Source organism: Lepidochelys kempii, chromosome 2 (assembly GCF_965140265.1).
Source record: "Lepidochelys kempii isolate rLepKem1 chromosome 2, rLepKem1.hap2, whole genome shotgun sequence".
Classification (NCBI taxonomy): Eukaryota; Metazoa; Chordata; order Testudines; family Cheloniidae; genus Lepidochelys; species Lepidochelys kempii.
In genome coordinates this window covers 213305438-213324062 of record NC_133257.1, presented here as the reverse complement: position 1 = coordinate 213324062, position 18625 = coordinate 213305438, and the positions used below count along the sequence as shown (strand labels likewise).

Here is an 18625-nt window from a genome sequence, read left to right as displayed (position 1 = left end):
AAAGGTTTTAAGTCATAGTAGTTTTCAAAGCATTTTGAAATGAAAATATTGTATTGTAACTTTTTGCCATCAGAATTGAAAGCTGCCATATCTTGAGCTAATAGGAGTCAAGTAGCTCAAGATGAAACGCAATTATAGGCAGGGTGCAGATAGTGATGCCTATAGATAAAGTTGCTTGACACTTTCCATTATAAGACCCTGTTTTCAGTTACTTATAGCTTTCCCAAACTTAGATCATCTGGATTGGAACTTTTTTTTTTAAGTTTCAGCTAAAACAGCTCAGCTGCGTCTGAGAACAAAGTAGTGAAAAAATATTTTGACCATGTTAAAAAAATATCTTACAACAATTCATCAAGAAGCTCTAACATTGCCATGCCATGGAACAGGGACGTTAAATTTGTCAGGGGGTAGCATTTGTCAGGGAAGCAGTTTTTGTTATCCTCACAAAGATTCACCCAAATTTGGCTATGTCACAAACCTTTGGAAAAAATTTACAATTTATACATGATCAATAGAAACCCATTAGAGCTTGAAAGCTAAATTGTATGATTTCATGTGCCCCATCCCCCCATAGCCCCAACAGACCTCGCGGACTGCACATGTATAATTCCCACAGAATACGTGAGTATGCCCCATCCAGGGATAATAGGGGCTATGCAGGACTTATCCTGCAATTGCTCCTCCCAGTTGCCAGAAGCCATTGTGGCACTGGGCACAGGAACTAAGAGAAGGGACATTGTCTTTCCTGTGCTCTCAGTGAAGGGCGGGGAAGATGGGATGAGGGGTGGGAGGTGGCCAGAAACAGGGCAGGAACTGCCCTTGGGACAGGGGCAAAAGGAGAGAGGGAGAAGCTGGGTGAAGAGGGGATAGAAAAAGGAGCAAAAGATCTACTACTACTAGAGCATCCCTGCAGAATCTGGACTTGAATGTACTATTCCCGAGTCTCAACTTTTTTTTGCTGTCTAGAAAACAGCTGTGAAACCCACTGGAAAATCGTGCATCTCCAGCCCACTTTAGTAACAGGGTACACACATAAAACAGCATTCTACTGCTACAAGTTATTCCATTACCCCCAGTGTTAGAGAACAATGTGGTGGATCTAAAGATTCCAACATTGCTGAAGGCCCATATGAGAGTCAATATGTTTCCACATGATGACATTTTTTAAAATCTTTTTTACAATTTTAGAACTAGAAAATGAGATTAAAAAAAACATGTAAAAAGAATGTTCAGGTTGCAAAAGGTCAAGCACTCAAAAGCAACAAAATATCAGAATTAAGGTTACCCCTGCAACTTTAATTTGGCCTCCTTATGTATATGTATTATGATATAGTCTTTAATTACATGATCACATTCTATTTATTTCACAGGACTGCTGCCTCATTCAATGAACAGAAAGGACGTGCTTACTGAATGGAAAACTATTCAATATTTTCTTTTATCCTCATCACTCAGAGTGTAGCATTATTTACTGCATGCTATCCAAACTCCTCTCTGAATATAGAAATATTAATTTCCTCATTGGAAATTCTTTCATCATAATGCCTTAATAAATGTGAATTTATTTTCATTACAACCCTGTGGAATAAGGAGGTATTATTCCTATTTTATACACAGAGAACTGAGGCACTGACATTAAAGCCAATATTGTCAGAAGTATCAACTAATTTTGGGTACCCTATTTGAGAAACCTTATTTGACATTTTATAGAAATTCATATGTTCAGGACAGAGCTTCTATTGACCTCAGCTGCAGTTATGAGTACTCAGGTTTCAGAAGGTTGAGTTTTGCTGAATGTTCTGAAAGAGCACAACCTATCACCCAGCAACCTTAACTCTGTATTAACGACGTTTTCTGCCATTGAATTTACTAGCTTTTTAAACAGAAAGAGAAATGTTTGTTGGTAGGAGTCAGTGGTCATTTAAGCAGTTGTAGTTCTCACTTAGTTTGCAGCAGATTTGCTACTGTGGCGAGATAATAATCAAAAAGTCTTAGCTTTATCACTACTCCACAGGGAATTCTGTGCCCAAAAAATAAAAATTGGGCACACAATATTTTAAAGTTCTGCAAAATTCTACAAATTTTATTTGAGAATAAATAAATGTGGAGGCTCCAGCATGGCAGTGGGGAGCACAGGCCACTAACTGCACAAAGGTGGGAGATCACCATGCAAACCGGCTGCCCCTCCCCTGCCCCCGGACATGGACTTGGCAGTGAGGCTACACCTGACAGCGCAGGACCAGGACTGCCCCAGAAACACCCCAGGGCCCTGTCCCTCCATGCCAAGCACACTAGTCAGGCAGGCTCAGCCCAGCAGGATCCAAGTGTGAAGGGGCATAGTGTGGGGAGATCCAGGTGTGGTGTGAGAGAGTTCTGTGCAGGGATATCTGGGTGCAGCTTGGTGGATAGTGCGGGGGGGATCTGGATGAACCTCGTTGGGGGGTGGGTTCTGAGTGCAGAAGCAAAGGGACTCTCAGGGGAGTCCAGGTGAAGGTGGTTGGGGCTCAGTAGAGGTAGTCTGGGTTTGGAGGGCTCAGCGGTGGGTGGGAGGGTGTCCAGGTGCTGGCACGGTGGGGCTCAGTGGGGTCAGTTGGGGGTCAAGTTCTGTACAGTGATCCCTCCCCCCCTACGGCTGAGGAGTGATGGGGACCGGAAGCGGCGGGGGGGGGGGGAGGGTACAGAGCTTCCTGCAGCTGGAGAGGTTTCGTAGGGGGTGGGGGGTCTGACTCAGCCCTGGCTACTCCTTGCAGGAGAAGAGGAAGTCCCATCCTCCCCAGCCCAGCTGGGACTAGCACCTGAGCCTGGCACAGGGCAGGAGCCACTGGTCGGGGTGCCCCATCCCATCCCCTCCCCCCAGTGATTTACTTCTCCTCTGGCTGCTCTGGACACCCAAAACCACACACCTGTGCTGTTGGGAAGCGGTTCATGACTGCTTTTGCGGCTTCCTTTGCTTCCCCATCAGAAAATCATGTTTCTGTGGCGAAGCAAAAGAATCTGCAGAGGACATGAATTCTGCGCACGTGCAGTGACGCAGAATTCCCTCAGGAGTAATTTAATATAGTGATTTTCATGACTATGTCACAAAGAATTTTACATCATTATCCCCATTTTACAGATGGGAAACAAAGGCACAGAGAGGTGAAATGACTTGTCCTAGGTCATCCAGCAGGCCAGGGACAAAGCTAGTAATAGTCCCAGTCCACACTGTTGCTATGTGATTCCTCAATGCTCCTCCCCCATCCTGTACATTTTGTTTGAGTGAAAAAGGGATAATGGTTAAGCATTACAATGTGTAATTGTTAACAGGAACAGTGAAACTCATCCACAGTTCACGTCCCAAAACCTTGACAGTTTTATTACATGGCAGTTACAATAACTTTAAGCAACTGAGAGAAGACTGATGTGTGTGTCTTCTTCTGTATCTCCTCCCGCACCATGCAGCCCATCCTCAATTCCAGTTCACCTTTCCGTTTCATTAAGCCAGTAGTTGACACTCTAGAAGCTATTACCATTTAAGAAGTTCCTCCTTGCTGTCTTCTGCCCTATGCTACTGTGTACACTCATTATAGAGAGCAGTTTACTAGAGGGCCACAAACTACCTCGGCTATGTGGCCTGAGTTGCACACTGAGATAGACCCCTCACTCCCACTGCCCACCCTAGCTGGGACACTCCTGCCATTGTTTCTGCCAGGCCTCCCCAGCCATGTGCCAGGCCCTCCCAGTTCACCCCTCCTCCGTACACTCTAACCAGCCCTCCCCACCCCACATAGCGTGGACGTGTAGCTTAACTACTCATTTTCTGGAATTCAGATATTTAAATCTACATGACCTTCAGCCTTTCCCTCCCAAAATATTGGCTTATATAGAGGCAAGGAGAGGGGCTCAGAGATCCACTGAGGGACAGGACCATCTAGACCCCAGCTCACAGAGGTGGGGCAAGGAGAAATGCTGACCCCCCACAAGAGGTTAAGTCCCCCATATTGGGGATTCTCACTTCCCAGTGTCCCAACCCCTCTCCATAATCCCCCTCTTCTTGCTGCACTCTAAATCCTTTCCCCCCCATTCCCAAATCTCTTCCACCCCATCACTTTCCCCTCCCAGAAAACATCTGCATATGTAATTTATTTTTGTTTCAAAAACAGTTTCAGCACCTTCTGAATATTCTGCTGTACTCTGACTACTTTTCCTCAAAACAAAACCTTTGATAGAATCAGATGCCTCCTTTAATAATTTCAGATTTCTGCCAATGGTTGGATTTGAACTCTCAGTGCTTGGATGCTTTTCAGGTCTGATGGTTGGAACATTCCCCTTTGAGCCATTCAGTTCCTGTAACTCAGACATTAACAAGCTAATTAGCTTTGCGCTCTCTGCATGCACAGCATAAACTTTGTGGTGTGCCACCAAGCACTTATATATCTGACATGTCCAAGAACCAAACTCTTTGGGTAATAATGCTGCAATTTGATTTTCCCAAAACCGCTAAGTGTGGCATGCACTATGTTAGAGTAACTCAAGTGTTTGGGATACAAAAAATCACCACCAAAACATGACCACTTTAAGTTGTTCTTTCAGGAGACTGTCCCTCAGGAACTCCCTATTCAAATGGCCTCCAAACTGGATCATTGACCAATCCCCGTTCCCCCCATGAGGAAAACAAAATCTCAGAGCAATATGAGTTACTGTGAGGATTTCAGAGCACTTATAGAAATCAAGATGTAAAAGAAAAAGATATTTTTCTAACTATAGTGGAGCTGGTGTTCTGGTATAATAAAAGGGGAATTTCACTAAAGTCTACATAGGCACACAGAAAAACCTCCCAACCCAATAACCCAATCTAAAGGGCATACAAAAATACACACTTGTCATCTCTGGTTTTAAAGATATCACACTGCAATAGTTTTAGTATCCATATAGTGAAACCGTCAAATGCACTGAGGAAACTGTTGTCTGAAATCATGGCCAAGAAAGAATAAAATACTAAGTTTTCCCAATAGCACCCTGATACCATGCCAAAAATCAAATATTAGTACTGTAATAAGATCAAATGAAGAAACAATGACAATCTTACCACTGTAGCAAAACATGAAGAGAAGATATGATGCATTTGATACCACCAAAGAGCAATCCTATTGAACACCTAAATTTTAATTGTAACAGCAATTAAACTTTCATTAATTTTTGAAGAGCTGATATGAGAGCCATTCTTAACAATTACTGCAGCATAAGATTTAGCCCCTTCTATATCTGTGAAAGTCTGGTTCACTTAATCTTTACCACAAGATTGCTGAAGATGTTATAGTACAGAAGAGAATACTTGAGAACAGGATTTGCTTGACTGAAAAAGAGACAACAACTGCTAGAAGTGGATAAATTAAATTTTAAAATAAATTCAAATTGAGCATAGTAAGGTATTGTGCATTAGTCAAGTGAATTAAAATTAATGGATGGTCATCTAATTATTAGTGGTAGAGAGACTTTGAAATGTATGATATGCTGCACAACTAAGTCTCCTATTTTAGTACATTAGGTGCATTGTCTACAATTACAATATGAATTTGAGGAGGCTCTGGATTACAATGATTTCATCAGCAGCAAACATGAAAACAAATGTTTAAGATACAGAAAGGAAAGAGAAAGCATTAAGATTTAAGGGGGCCTATAATTAGTTCACTAACATTAGAACACTAGAATTAATTAAAATAAAAAATGTATATTAAATGGCGGAAGCTCAAAAACGGCAGGGGAAAAAAGACAAGTCAGCCATCACTACAATAAAATCACTTACCAGTATCTGAAATATATGCATGTAGCTGTGCTGACTCTTCAGCAGAGACGTTTGAAAGGTCATCTAAGGACTGGAAGGGAGAAAAAGATCATAGGTATAATCCCTCTAATAGGAAAGAGATTTTTGCTTATTCACCTATTCATTTAATTTTCAAGCTCTTAATTCACAGTTTTGAATGAAACAGTTTTATAAATATAAATAGAATTAAAATTATAAATATTTCCAGTATCTGATAACTATAATTTCTGTTTTTATGTTGAGCCCCTATTTTAGAAGTTTCACTTCTACTAATTTCTATTAGATCTTTGCTATCTTTAAAAAAAAAATTGATGACCCCCCACCCCCACGTTTGTCAAACCTTCATCTACTAGCCTTATTCCTGTCCCCCCCAAAAAAATTAACCCAGATTTAGGTTTTCATCTGATTAAGGCTGCGAGTCTCTCATGGAGGCCACGGATTCCGTGACTTTTCGGGACCTCCATAACTTCTGCAGCTTGCCAATGCGCCTGACTCTAGGGCCAGCCATATTGCTGCCAGGGCTAGCTGTACTGCCCCTGCCCCAGCAGCAGCAGGCGCTCCAGAGCCATCACCCACAAACATCAGTGGGCACCCAGAAGCATCCAACTCAGCACCAGCGAGTGCCCGGAACCCCCAGAACATCCAAGCTTTAGTCATGGATATACAGTACAAATCATGGACAGGTCATGCGGCTGTGAATTTTTGTTTATTGCCCACGACCTGTGACTTTCACTAAAAATATCCATTAAATCTTAGCCTTATATCTGATCTACATGTACGCTCTTTTTATAGAGCATTTGCAAATGCAAAATAATATTATGGACATAGTAGATATTGGTATCAAGAATTAATAAGTGTTATATACTGTTGCTTCACATGATTGCATTACTCTCTTTTCTATCAAAATAAGTAAAAAATATTACACAAAAGTTGATGAACTGGATGAAAGAACTGCATCACTTTAATTGAACTAAGAGTAGACAGTTTCAAAAAATTCCTCAGCAAGAGATTTTTGTCCTTATGTCATATATAGGAGTATATTGTCCTCGTCTCCCAGTTCACAACTGGTGCGCCCCAAAAGTGCTCATGTGTATTGGGGTATGGACCCCAAACTGGCCCAGCAAGAGCTGGGTGGAGCCAGATGGATCCAAGCTACTAATTAGGCTGCAAGCCAGGAGCTAATTGAGGAGGAATGGGCTCACTTGGGCAGGAACAGGCAGGGTCTGTAGAAAGCCAGATAGCTAGCAAGAGGGTAGAGATTGGCACCTAGGGAAGGGCAGTTATGCTCTGGAAAGGGGGAAGAGTGTATGAGTCTGCAGGAAAGCAGGCTGCACAGATTCCCTGAGAGGAGGGAGTGGAGAAGCTGGTGAACCCAGAGAAAGGGAGAACCAGTTAAGCAGGAAAAAGCCCAGGGAAACAGCAGCAAGGTCAAAGGCACTTCAGGCCTAGGCTGCATCTTATCAGGTCCCTGGACTAGAACCCAATGTAGAGGGTGGGCCTGGGTTTCCTTACCAGCCACTGGGTAGTGGCTCAGGGCACTGGAGACACCAGATAGATGGTTGATCTGGAAAGACTGTGATTTCCCTAGAAGGGGGAGGAAATTGTGATCTGGCTGGAGGACTAAGCCATGGACCTGAAGCGGCAGCACCAAGCGTGAGAGAGGCACATACAGAGAGAAGACGATGGATGAAGAGACTACTGAGGAGAGCGCAGGACAAGACGGAGTTAACTGTCAGAGTGAACAGCAGGAGGCACCATGAATGGAGAGGGAACCCCATCACACCATGTTTTCAGGATTTTTCTTTAAGAATATATTTTACAGCTATTTGATATTAGTAATTACCCAGTTAATTTATTTGTTCTTGTATAGACTTCTAACAAACTAGATTTGGGACTGCAAATTATCTGCAAGTGCAAAAAGTGTGGGGACAATTGTGTTCACAAAAAGAGAGAATGGAGCTCTAGACATTTTAAGTTTTAATGTTAATGTATTTTTTAAAAATAGGGAAGACAGAAAGCGTACGTTAAAGGTATTTACATGTATTGGTATCCTTGCCTCCTTTGGACATTATGTTCAGATTTTCAAATCCCTAACTAATAAATGTGCACATTAGGTGTACATGTGTATGTGCATATTATTCATCTATACAAACCAATAATCAGTTAAACTTCTGAACAGCTATGTTTGCACAGATATCTAGTTTATGTTCACAACTGTATATGCCTAGCTTTGAAACCTGATTTAGTTCCATTAAGCTAATATTTGTGCAATTTTTATAGGCACAAGAGCATACACTTCTGGAAGAGATATGATGTGAAAAGCCACCACCACCAGTGTAAATTCTATATTATGGACCCATTTAGATAATATCTGTATAACAACTTGAAAAATAGTTATTGTGCATGTACTGCAATGGTTCTGTACATCATCTCAAATCATTAGAATATATTTCAATATATCAGGTAAGATTCATCTACAATATAAATCAATTGCAAAAAGTTAAGATACATCAGTATTGTATTTTAAAATTATCTTAAACATAAGGTACAAAAATATACTTTGCTCTAACCATCTAGAATCTAAAACAACTGATTTACAAAAATTAGCTCTTAGGCTGAGACTGTCCTCCAAATAAGTCTGAAATACATTCTTAAGATCAAGTTATAAACTGCTAAAAACGTAGTTTTATAATGGAAATGGTAGCAATCACTTAACTAGATTGGCCATGCTGGGAAGTGCATTGATTAATGAAAGTAAACTGAACACATTATGGTTATTCTATGATTACTTACCACAATACGTAAGAAGGTGTAGGGGTGTTGGGTGGGGTTGTTTGGCTTTTTTTGTTGGAGATATTAGGACATTTAAAATTAGAAGTAGTTTTACATAAAAAAATTTATACAAATTACATTAGCGAAGCACAAATTAATCCAAATGCAAAAAAATATTTGACACCAGGACAGTTAATGTATTGCCATGAGCTACAAAATATTGCAAGTCAGCGACCTCAGAAGTAACGTTTTTCCTATTCATAGATTGTTCTGTTTTATGTAACTAAGTGACACAAGGGAGCTGTATTATTTGAGTAGGCATATATTCCACGCATGGAGCTCAGCCAGAAAAAAAAAAAATCCACTAGTATTCAAGCACCTGCACAAGCATTGCAAACCAGAAATAGCATTAAATGTTACAAACCCAGCAAAGTAAACAGTTCCTCCACATATGCAGACCTTTCTTATAATAGTGTATCCCACCATAATAAGTCCTTTACACTCTATGAGCAAATCATTTTTACAATAAGGTTATGAAATGTGGTAATCAAAGAGTAAATGATATTTTAAAAGCTTAATACCAAATGCACATAACATGCAGATAATACATAATTGTGTAGCTATCAAGGTTTTATACCTGCTTTAGTTTGGGGTGGCCACTAATTATGGTTGGGGAAGCTATGATTAAGTTATGCAGGTAAGCATAAAGACTAATAAATCCACCATTCCTTACCCCTCATCAAGTATTCAGGATTTGCCAATATTAATAAAGTACCACCACCACCATCATACAGGAAAACTATTGCAGAAATGTTTGATTTTTTTTTTTTAAAGAAAAGGTATAGAAATCATAGTTGTGTGAAATTTTGTAATCTACACTGTACATGCTACAGTAAGATTACTTCAGATGAACTATTTTCCTCTAGTTTTTATTTTATGTATTTGATGGCACTTTATGTATAGCCCATTTCCTTTTTACAGTTGATTAGTCAGTTTCCCCTGTTTTTGTGTGTTTTATATAACAGATAATAATAAGAAGAAGAAGAAGAAGAAAATGAAAATATGATTATAAAACCACAAAAATTGGCATGGGAACTCCAAGATATGTGTAGAACAATAAACTACTCTCAATTCACTTTTTAAAATTGACTAGCTTTCAAGTTAATTGTGGGGACTAGTGTTTGTATCCCTCTGCCTTTAGAGCCTGGTAACTAGGTTACAATTAATCACAGTGTAGAGACTCAGAGAATCCCCTAAAGAACTACCTAGAACATTTGCTAGGCATGAAAATGTAATGCCTTCAAATTCAGATTTCACGCCTTTCCGGACTTGAAGTAAGGGCTGAGACCCAGTGTACAAGGTTCCCATCTTTTTGAGAACAGAGAGATGGGCTTCAAAGTCACCACACTTACATACAGAAAGCAGTCACAGGAGTGCAGCTGAATTTTGCTTGGGCCTCAGCCAGGTGTAATTTAGGGGGAACACACTGAGAGGAAAAGGAGGAAGCATACTTGGGCTGGCTGATTTTTTTTTTTTTAATGGCTGTGGATTGAAGCTGTGGAATGTGCTTAGGGATTTCGAATGTTAGAATAAGTCCTGTTGGAAAAAATTAGTGGCAAAAGGGCAGGTCAAGTGCTCAAAAGTGTATGATAAACGAGTTTATCATATGACTATTAGCTTCACATATGTGGGAACACATACAAACTTCATAGCTACAAGTATTTATTAAAAATTACAGAGGAGTCAAATAATTGAACTGGTTCTTTGGTTCTGATTAACTATTTCAAAACTTATTCTAAAAGGAATACTGAACTACTGAAATCTGCTAGATTGATATTTATGTATTTCAAACAATTATTTGTATAACTAATGTAAATCAGAATTTAGAATTTCATTTACAAACTACTAAATTTGTTCAAGCCATATCGTGAAAGCTAATAATCTCTGGCAACCTTGCAATTTCATAGGTGCATTATTTTTCAAAAAATTATTCCTTTTAGATTTGCATGGTTTCAAGGTACTCCATCAATTTAAGAGCTATTTCATTTTCACCTAAGCCCATACCTATTTAAGAAATCATTTAGGAATGAATGTACGTTTCTACATAAATTAACATAATTGTAGATGAATGTGTCCCATTTCCATGAGAGACAGAATAATAAATTGTTCATGTTTTAAAACACAGGGAAAAGGCTGAAAAGTAAATCTGTATTCTGTGGATAAATGAACAGTTTTACGTTTGCTTAATCAGTTCAAAAGGAAGGTATGCTTATGTTTTCAGAAAAGCAACTGCAGTAAAATCAAAAACCTCATGTCTACATATTTTAAACTATTTTAGAAGGCTTCTATAACGTTGAAAAAAGCCCAAGGCACTTACCAAATTTATGCTGCTTGTAGGAGACCCATTAAAAGATTCTGCAGGAAAAAAATCAATTTAGAATTCAGAAAATACTTTCTAAACAGTTGCTGCATCTAAGAGTCACGCAATAGAAATAAAATCATCTCAGCTGAAACACAACAAAACATTTAAAAAAATGAATAACTTGTGGCACACACCCAATTCCAAGTGTCTAAGCTCCTAAAGGCTCCAACCACAACATCTAAATGAAAATGCGTGTGCACCTGCAGCTAGAAAAGAACAGAGTATTCATACACTACAGAACAATCTGTGATTTTAGGTTCAGGGTATCACTTTAAGTTGTCTAATTATGGAGGCATCATAGATGCTCAAGCATTAAAAGTGTAGATATGAAAGTGACCTTAAGTTTGACTAAAATCCCTATATATTTTACATTAACTATTGAATTTAGTCTCCATATATAACATACTAACTTTGCTTCGGACAACAGAGCTGCTTTTCTTTGGTCAAATGTTTACTACCTTGCATAAAAAATGTTTTTTGGTCAGTTCCAGTTGAAGAATCGGTCATTAGAATCTCCAGATATTCCATATACCTTCCTAACATACATCAAATCCAGGCCCCCTTTAAAATTTAAACACAGACAGAATCATTCCCTTGTTTGATATAACGATCTGATTTCAAGGAATAGCCAATATTCTGGTGGCTACTACCAGTTCTGCTCAGCAGAGATACTGAAGAGCATAAGATATGAGATGCTTTTGTGGTACCTACTGGTAGGAGGGCACAGAAGCAATGCTCACTGCTGTTGCCTCGGCTCCAAGAAGCACTAGACAAAAGCATCAGGAGTAGCTCTCGTAATACTGAGAATTTCAAGGGAATTGAAACTGACTATTTCTCTGGTGCCTCTATCTAGGTTTTCATACAGTCCTTGTTACTGTAGTATCAGACCGCCTTGCCAGTATTAATGGACATTATTCTCACAAGAGCACAGTGACATAAGAAGGTATTCCTCTCAATTTGCAGATTGGAAACTGAGGATCAGGGTACCACAGGGTGACTAAGACTAAAGGCTTGATCTCTACAAACAGTTAGCACATGACAAGTTGTTGTGTAAAAGTACCCTGCGTTAGCCTGCTGCATGCTAATTGTCCATGTGGACCCTGCTACCACACACTAAAAGTTCTGTTTTGAAATGGCAGTAGATCAAATGGCAGCAGGCTATGGGAGATTTACACCACAGCTTATCACACACTAATTGTTTGTGCAGTTAAGCCCTCAGTGACTTGCCCAAGGTCTCAAAAGGAAGTCTGTGATTGAGCCAGGAACCAAACCTTGGCCTCCCATGTTCTAGTCCAGTTCCCTATGCATTACGCCATCATTCTTACAAGGGCAGCACTTAGCAAGGAAACAGGGTTGGGGGGCTGAGCACTTAGGGATAAGGCTATCCTTTAAGTCCCCAATTTTCTTGACCCATTCCTCCCAACCCGCATCCTCCCATACGCTCCCCAGGTACACCATACAACAGCATACAGAGGTACTGGCAGGGGTGGGACTGAGAGGGAAGCTGGGGCTTACAAGGGAAAAAGGAAGATTTGAAGTGGGAGTCTGGGATGGTGATGCAGAGAGAAACTTCGCTCAAATATCCAGTAGTTCCTCAGGACAGGTCTGCACTTACATGTAAGGAGCACAGCTGCATCGCTGTAACACTTCAGTGAAGATGCCACTGTGCCAATAGGAGAGCTTCTCCCATCAGCGTAGTTAATCCACCTCTGCAAGAGGCAGTAGCTATGCTGACAGAAGCTTCTCCCATTGATATAGCGCTGTCTACACTGGGGGTTAGGTCGGTATAATTGGATTGCTCATGGGTGTAGATTTTTCACACCGTTGAGCAACACAGTTATACCAATGTAAGTTTGTAGCGTAGACCTGGCCTCAAAATGCAATTCCTCTTTCCCTTTCCATCCTTTACCTGTCACCCAACACAAAGCACCACTTCCCCCACTTCATACATAAAGCCCGAATTCCCCCATTCCTCACTTACCTGCCATCCCCCTTCCCCCACACACATCATCACACCCTCTCTATAACCACCCTTTGACACGCACATTTGTGTTTGGTTATATGTTAGAAATGCAAGGGATTTTATCATGAACGTGAATAGCCAAATGCACTTGGATCCGGGTGATGTTTGGCTGTTATGGCATGTGTCTGAAAGTTGCATTAACCTGCTATTTACTTCATGTAAAAATTATGTTTGCTTAAAGTTTCTCAGTGTACATCCCACCAACAAAGGATTTTGTTTGGGGCTAGCATACACACAAAGGAAGTCCCATACTACTGTCTACCTGGAAATGTTAACTCTTCTTTACTTTGTTATTCTTGCCTCATCATACAAGGACAAAAAAATCACCTTGTTTGTACCACGAGAAAGCCATGAATTGAAATATCTGGACAGTCTTAGCAGCAAAAACCAAACATGGAATGTGATTCAATGAATGCCAAAACAATATCAGAACATCAGTAAAGGAAATTTCTGAAATCTATTCATCGTTATAGTTTACAAATAAACAAAGATTTTAAAATAAAGAATTTTATTCTGGAACCATAGAAAAAATATAAACATGGTATTGTCCAATTTCTAAATAAAGAGAATAAAATGCTAGCAAAACTGCATTCAATATCAAATTTGGAAATAACAGTTCCTTGTTTATACGGAGACAACACCTTGAACACTACGTTCATTCGTGGAGCATTTCAATAATAGAAAGATGTCCACACTGAACGGAATTCTGAGGAAACAAAATTATTATTGGAACAGAGTCACTAATATGAATTGTAAGAACTAGATTGTAAAGCTGGGTCAAATAACTAAAACAGATATAATAAACATGCAAACTCGAAATCACAACAATGGGTAGATATAAAGGAGTATGTCAAATAGTTTGGGGATGAAGAAGAAAAGTTGACAGAATACCCTGGATTGTGTTTGACTGACATGACCTTCTCAAAGACAGGAGGGAAAGCCCCATCAACTGAGCTATTTAAAACTGGACAAACATTGGACAATATATTGTAATGAAAAACTATTTTGGCAGAAGTATAAATGACATCAAACAGGTCTCCAATTTATTCTTCTATAGACATTGCTATAGAACACCACTAGAGGGCAGAAAAGTACACAACAATTACATTTTTCATCTTTAGCTGTTTCTCTACTTTGTGTATATGTATATAAATTTTAGCATCTAGATTGTTTTTTAAAAAAGCCTCCATTATATTGGTAAGGATAAAATGTGATGTAAGTTTATCTATCTTCAAACCCTGTATCATTTTGTATAAGTCATAAGAGAAACAGGGCTAAATCTGTATAATCTAGAAAAAGACAACTCAGGAAACAGGATCATAGTCTGAGATAAAAATATAAAATAAAATAAAATAAAATAAAATAAAATAAAATTGGGAGACATTCCCAGGCCAGATGATACAGAGATGAGGAACAATGGCCTGAAGCTATAAAAACAAAGTTTTTAACTAGTTATTGAATTAAGAGCTTTATTCCTCAATGGAATCTAGCACTTCCTGTTTAGAAGTGGCTACAGTAGTGATCATTTTTAAATTTTGAGAGAGCCTTCAGAACATTCCACATCGCATGCATTTTCATGACACATTTTATACTCACAAATAAGTGGTACACACACAATGAGTGTATAATCATGTGCACAACAGTGTACACACTTTCTTAAAATGAGCCATATTGCTTAATATGTCAGGACATAATGACATCACAATAGAGGTTGATTACATTTGGAAGTGACTTGGCAAACTTCATCACTCTCCTTCATGCAACGCATCTGGAGAAAATCTGAGCTAAAGCCAGATATTTATTTTATCCAGGGCCTCTCGTGGGCAAGCTTTCACTCACCTTTATATAAAATCAGCTAAATCAGGAATCTAAATGTAAAAATCTCAAGCTTCAGTTCATCACAAGGATCACTGATAGCTATTAAATACATACCAGTAACTGGATTACAATTTATCTATAAGTTTGTCATCTGTGACATACTGTATACATTTAATTTAATTTAATAAAATTAATCTAAATACTTTTTAACATCAGTTAATAAAGTTAAATAAAATGTGTAACTCTTTCAGAACTCCACATATAGCAGGAATGCTTGTTTTTCTCTTCCATTCCATCAATTAAAAAACAGGTCCAAGAGAACGAGATCTAACTAGTTCTAAAATCTTGAAGGACATGGTGACCATGTAGAACGGAATGTGGGAAAGCAATACAGCAAACCAATATACATTTATTATTTGAAAAGTCAGACTGAAAATTCTGGTTGCTTGACTGCTTAATATTTATGTGGAAATACAAAGCTAAAAAGGAAAAGTAACAGTTCATGACCTCACCTCCTTCCCCATCATCTGATCCTCTGAAACTAGGATCCTTCAGCATATCCAGTTCAGCTAACATGCGCACATACAGTGCATTTTGTTTGAATGAAGGGTAAAATCTTTCATCCCGCAGCATCAATTCATACACCTTATTGAATTAAAATACCAAGATTAACGCAAGTTTCTAAATACATATTTTTATTAAAATCTACATGACATTGTTTACGTGCACACAACATCTCACACACACTCCCTTTTGGGGGTTTTCTTTAAATCTTGTTACTGTATTATACAAATGTTTTGGTACATGAAGCACAGTTAATAATATACTTTTAAAACAAGGTTTGATATTACTGGTTCTAATAATATTTCCCTTTGAAAGTATAGAGAATATCTGCTCAACCAGACAAAATCTTGTTTACCAGTAAAAAGGTTAAAAAATGTCACCCCCTTTGTTCTATATATATTTTCCCTTGTTAACTGCAGTGCAATTAACTTTTTCACATCTAATATTTTATCAGTATTTCTGGAAGTTATTCATTGCAATAGCAACATCCTTGAAAAAAAAAATTGCCTAAAAATTTCCTAGCTCAGGCACAAAAATCTAACCAACCCATCCTTACCTTGATGATATTATTAAAGTAGTGGGACTTAAGCACATGTTTAAATGTGGTCCTCAGTAAGAATGCTTTCCTAAACTGGAGCTTTAACACACAGATATCAATATCACCCTAATTATAACAATGCCAAAAAATTACTGTCATATGTACAGGTTTCAGAGTAACAGCGGTGTTAGTCTGTATTCACAAAAAGAAATGGAGTACTTGTGGCACCTTAGAGACTAACCAATTTATTTGAGCATGAGCTTTCATGAGCTACAGCTCACTTCATCGGATGCATACTGTGGCATCCAATGAAGTGAGCTGTAGCTCACGAAAGCTCATGCTCAAATAAATTGGTTAGTCTCTAAGGTGCCACAAGTACTCCTTTTCTTTTATCATATGTACATCTTTTTTCTCCACTTGCTTTTAAAACAATGAACCAGTTATGAGGTCTGTGCACTGGAACTGTAAAACAGCATAGGATGACTACTTTGAATCTTAGATACTTTGGAGTGACTCATTTTTTAATGAAAATTGAAGAAAAATTTGATTATTGCCAATAAATTCGGTAGAAGGGCGGGGGAGGGGGAAGGGAATAAAAATTAATATTTTTTGGTATTTAAATTAAATTACAGGCTTATTTAATCAAATAAAGGTATTCATAATTAAATTTGATAGTCTACATTAAGACCTAAATTTATTATAATTATTAAAATCATTTAAATTAAACACAAAAATAAATATTAAGCAGTATGTTTGCTGCCCAGTTGTAAAGAAAGTCAAACCCCTGAACAGGTGGGAGTCACTAGTTAAGCACCTGGAACCAGCCTTAAATGAAGGGCTAACCCAGCTTTTGTAGCAATAGTTTCAGGGGTAGAAAGAATATTTTCTTCATGTCAGATTATTCAGCTACTTCAGTTCAATGACTAATCCATTCAAAGTTAAGAAACCAATCGGGATTTGAAAAAGCAGAAATGCTTGTTTTCTTCTTCTTCTTCTTCTTCTATTCTATGAATAAAAAACGAGGTCCAAGAGGATTAAAGCTAACTAGTTCTAAAACCCTGAAGGACACGGTGACCAGACACAATCAGCTCAATTCACTAACTACGGATAATACTTCTTTTAATATATCAGTTTTTGATAAACTTTTATGTATCCAGCATATTTAAGGTAGTTTTATTTAATTCAACAAATTAAAATGCTGTTTGGACAAAAAAAACACAGGAAAAAAAATTAATAAAAACAGATCATTCATCATTTTCTATCAATAAAAAAGTAAAAATTAAGAATTTGAATAAATATAAGTCAAGCTACATAGCTACTTAAATAAATGAGTATAGATATAGTATATCTTCCTGGTTGGTAACAAGTACCACTGAATTTAGTGTAAAGGCTGTATTCAATTGCAAGTCCATATGTTTTAATGGTTACTACAAAGGAGAATCAATGTGGGGTTTTTTTTGTTTTTCATCTTAACTAAAAAATACAAATGCAAAACATGATTAACATCAACTATTTAAATCAAGGTTTCCTGCTTGCTGATTTAAATCATTATTAAATTCAGCAATTTAAATCACTTTGATTTAAATCAATCCACCTTGCTGTAATAAGTCTCAATAATTCCTATTAAATAAAGAGTGACCATGTTATACCTTTCTCTGAATGTCATCGAAGATTTCAGGTGTTGGTTCCTCATGGTTCAATGTTTCTGCCAGTTTTGCTACCAAGGAGTCATCAATATTAACTCTTGGAGATGCCTATCACAGAGATCTAAATCAATGTGTGTAGTGTTTAACTTAAAAAAACCAACACCACTCCATTTGAAAAAATTAAACCTCGACCTTAATACAAAATAGGGCTATAAATAAGAAACACAAAGTAATGACTCTGCATCAGTGATTGAAATCAAACCTAAAAATACCCTGTGGCATTTTACTCTTTAATGCATGCATACAGCTGCTATTTAGCTAAAGAGAGTTATATGAATCAAGGGGACCGCTAAGAGAGGAGTTGAGAGGGAGGTTGGTGGGAGGAAGCCATAATATAATTGCTATGGTTAGGAAGGGCTGCATCGTCGATGCCAGCGCTGCTTCTGTTTCCTCCACCTGCACCTGTATCCTGACAGACAGCCTAACCATGGATGCCTCTACCCAGATCCTGGTGTGGCTTTGCACAGACTATGGCCTGCATTTCCCACTCTCAGAAAGCCAGGCTGGGGGCAACCATCCAGTGTGAAAGGTGCCTGCTGGTGGAATCTCTCAGGAAGCAGGAGAGCTACATTAGGAGGTGACTAGGCTGAGGAGCATTCATACCCATGAGCAATTCCTTGAGAGTATTCATATGGAGACATTCAAGGCTGAGCAAACCATCCAGCTACAAAGGACTGCTTTCACACCACCGGGGGAGGAGGATATGGCTCTGTCTCAGGGAGGACACTGGCAGCTGGTTACCTCTGGCAGCAGGCAGTACTCCACCCCTACTCCGAACCCATCCACCATGGTGACGGAAAACTCTATGATGCCCTAGCAACAAGCAATGAGGAATCACCCCCAAAGGCGGAGGAGAAGCCATGTACTCCCGAGGCTGGGAGGATCGCAGCCACCATTCCCAGGAGGAAACGTAGGATAGCAGTGGTTGTTGACTCTCTTCTGAGGGGAATGGAGGCACTCATCAGTTGCCCTGACATAG

General features: G+C 38.7%; 1 protein-coding gene across 9 annotated transcripts in view; it reads right to left on the bottom strand.

Annotated features, from left to right (window-relative positions):
• The window catches only part of SNX13 (sorting nexin 13), a 185882-nt gene that overhangs the window by 64536 nt on the left and 102721 nt on the right, over nucleotides 1-18625 (bottom strand). For 8 of the 9 annotated variants that reach the window (XM_073333777.1, XM_073333775.1, XM_073333779.1 and 5 more), the window contains 4 exons: nucleotides 17590-17694; nucleotides 15351-15483; nucleotides 10953-10990; nucleotides 5786-5855 (listed from right to left, as the gene is read on the bottom strand). In XM_073333777.1, the coding sequence (XP_073189878.1) occupies nucleotides 5786-5855; nucleotides 10953-10990; nucleotides 15351-15483; nucleotides 17590-17694 (346 nt within the window). The remainder of the gene's footprint in view (nucleotides 1-5785; nucleotides 5856-10952; nucleotides 10991-15350; nucleotides 15484-17589; nucleotides 17695-18625) is intronic. The other variant, XM_073333778.1, reaches the window with a different exon arrangement.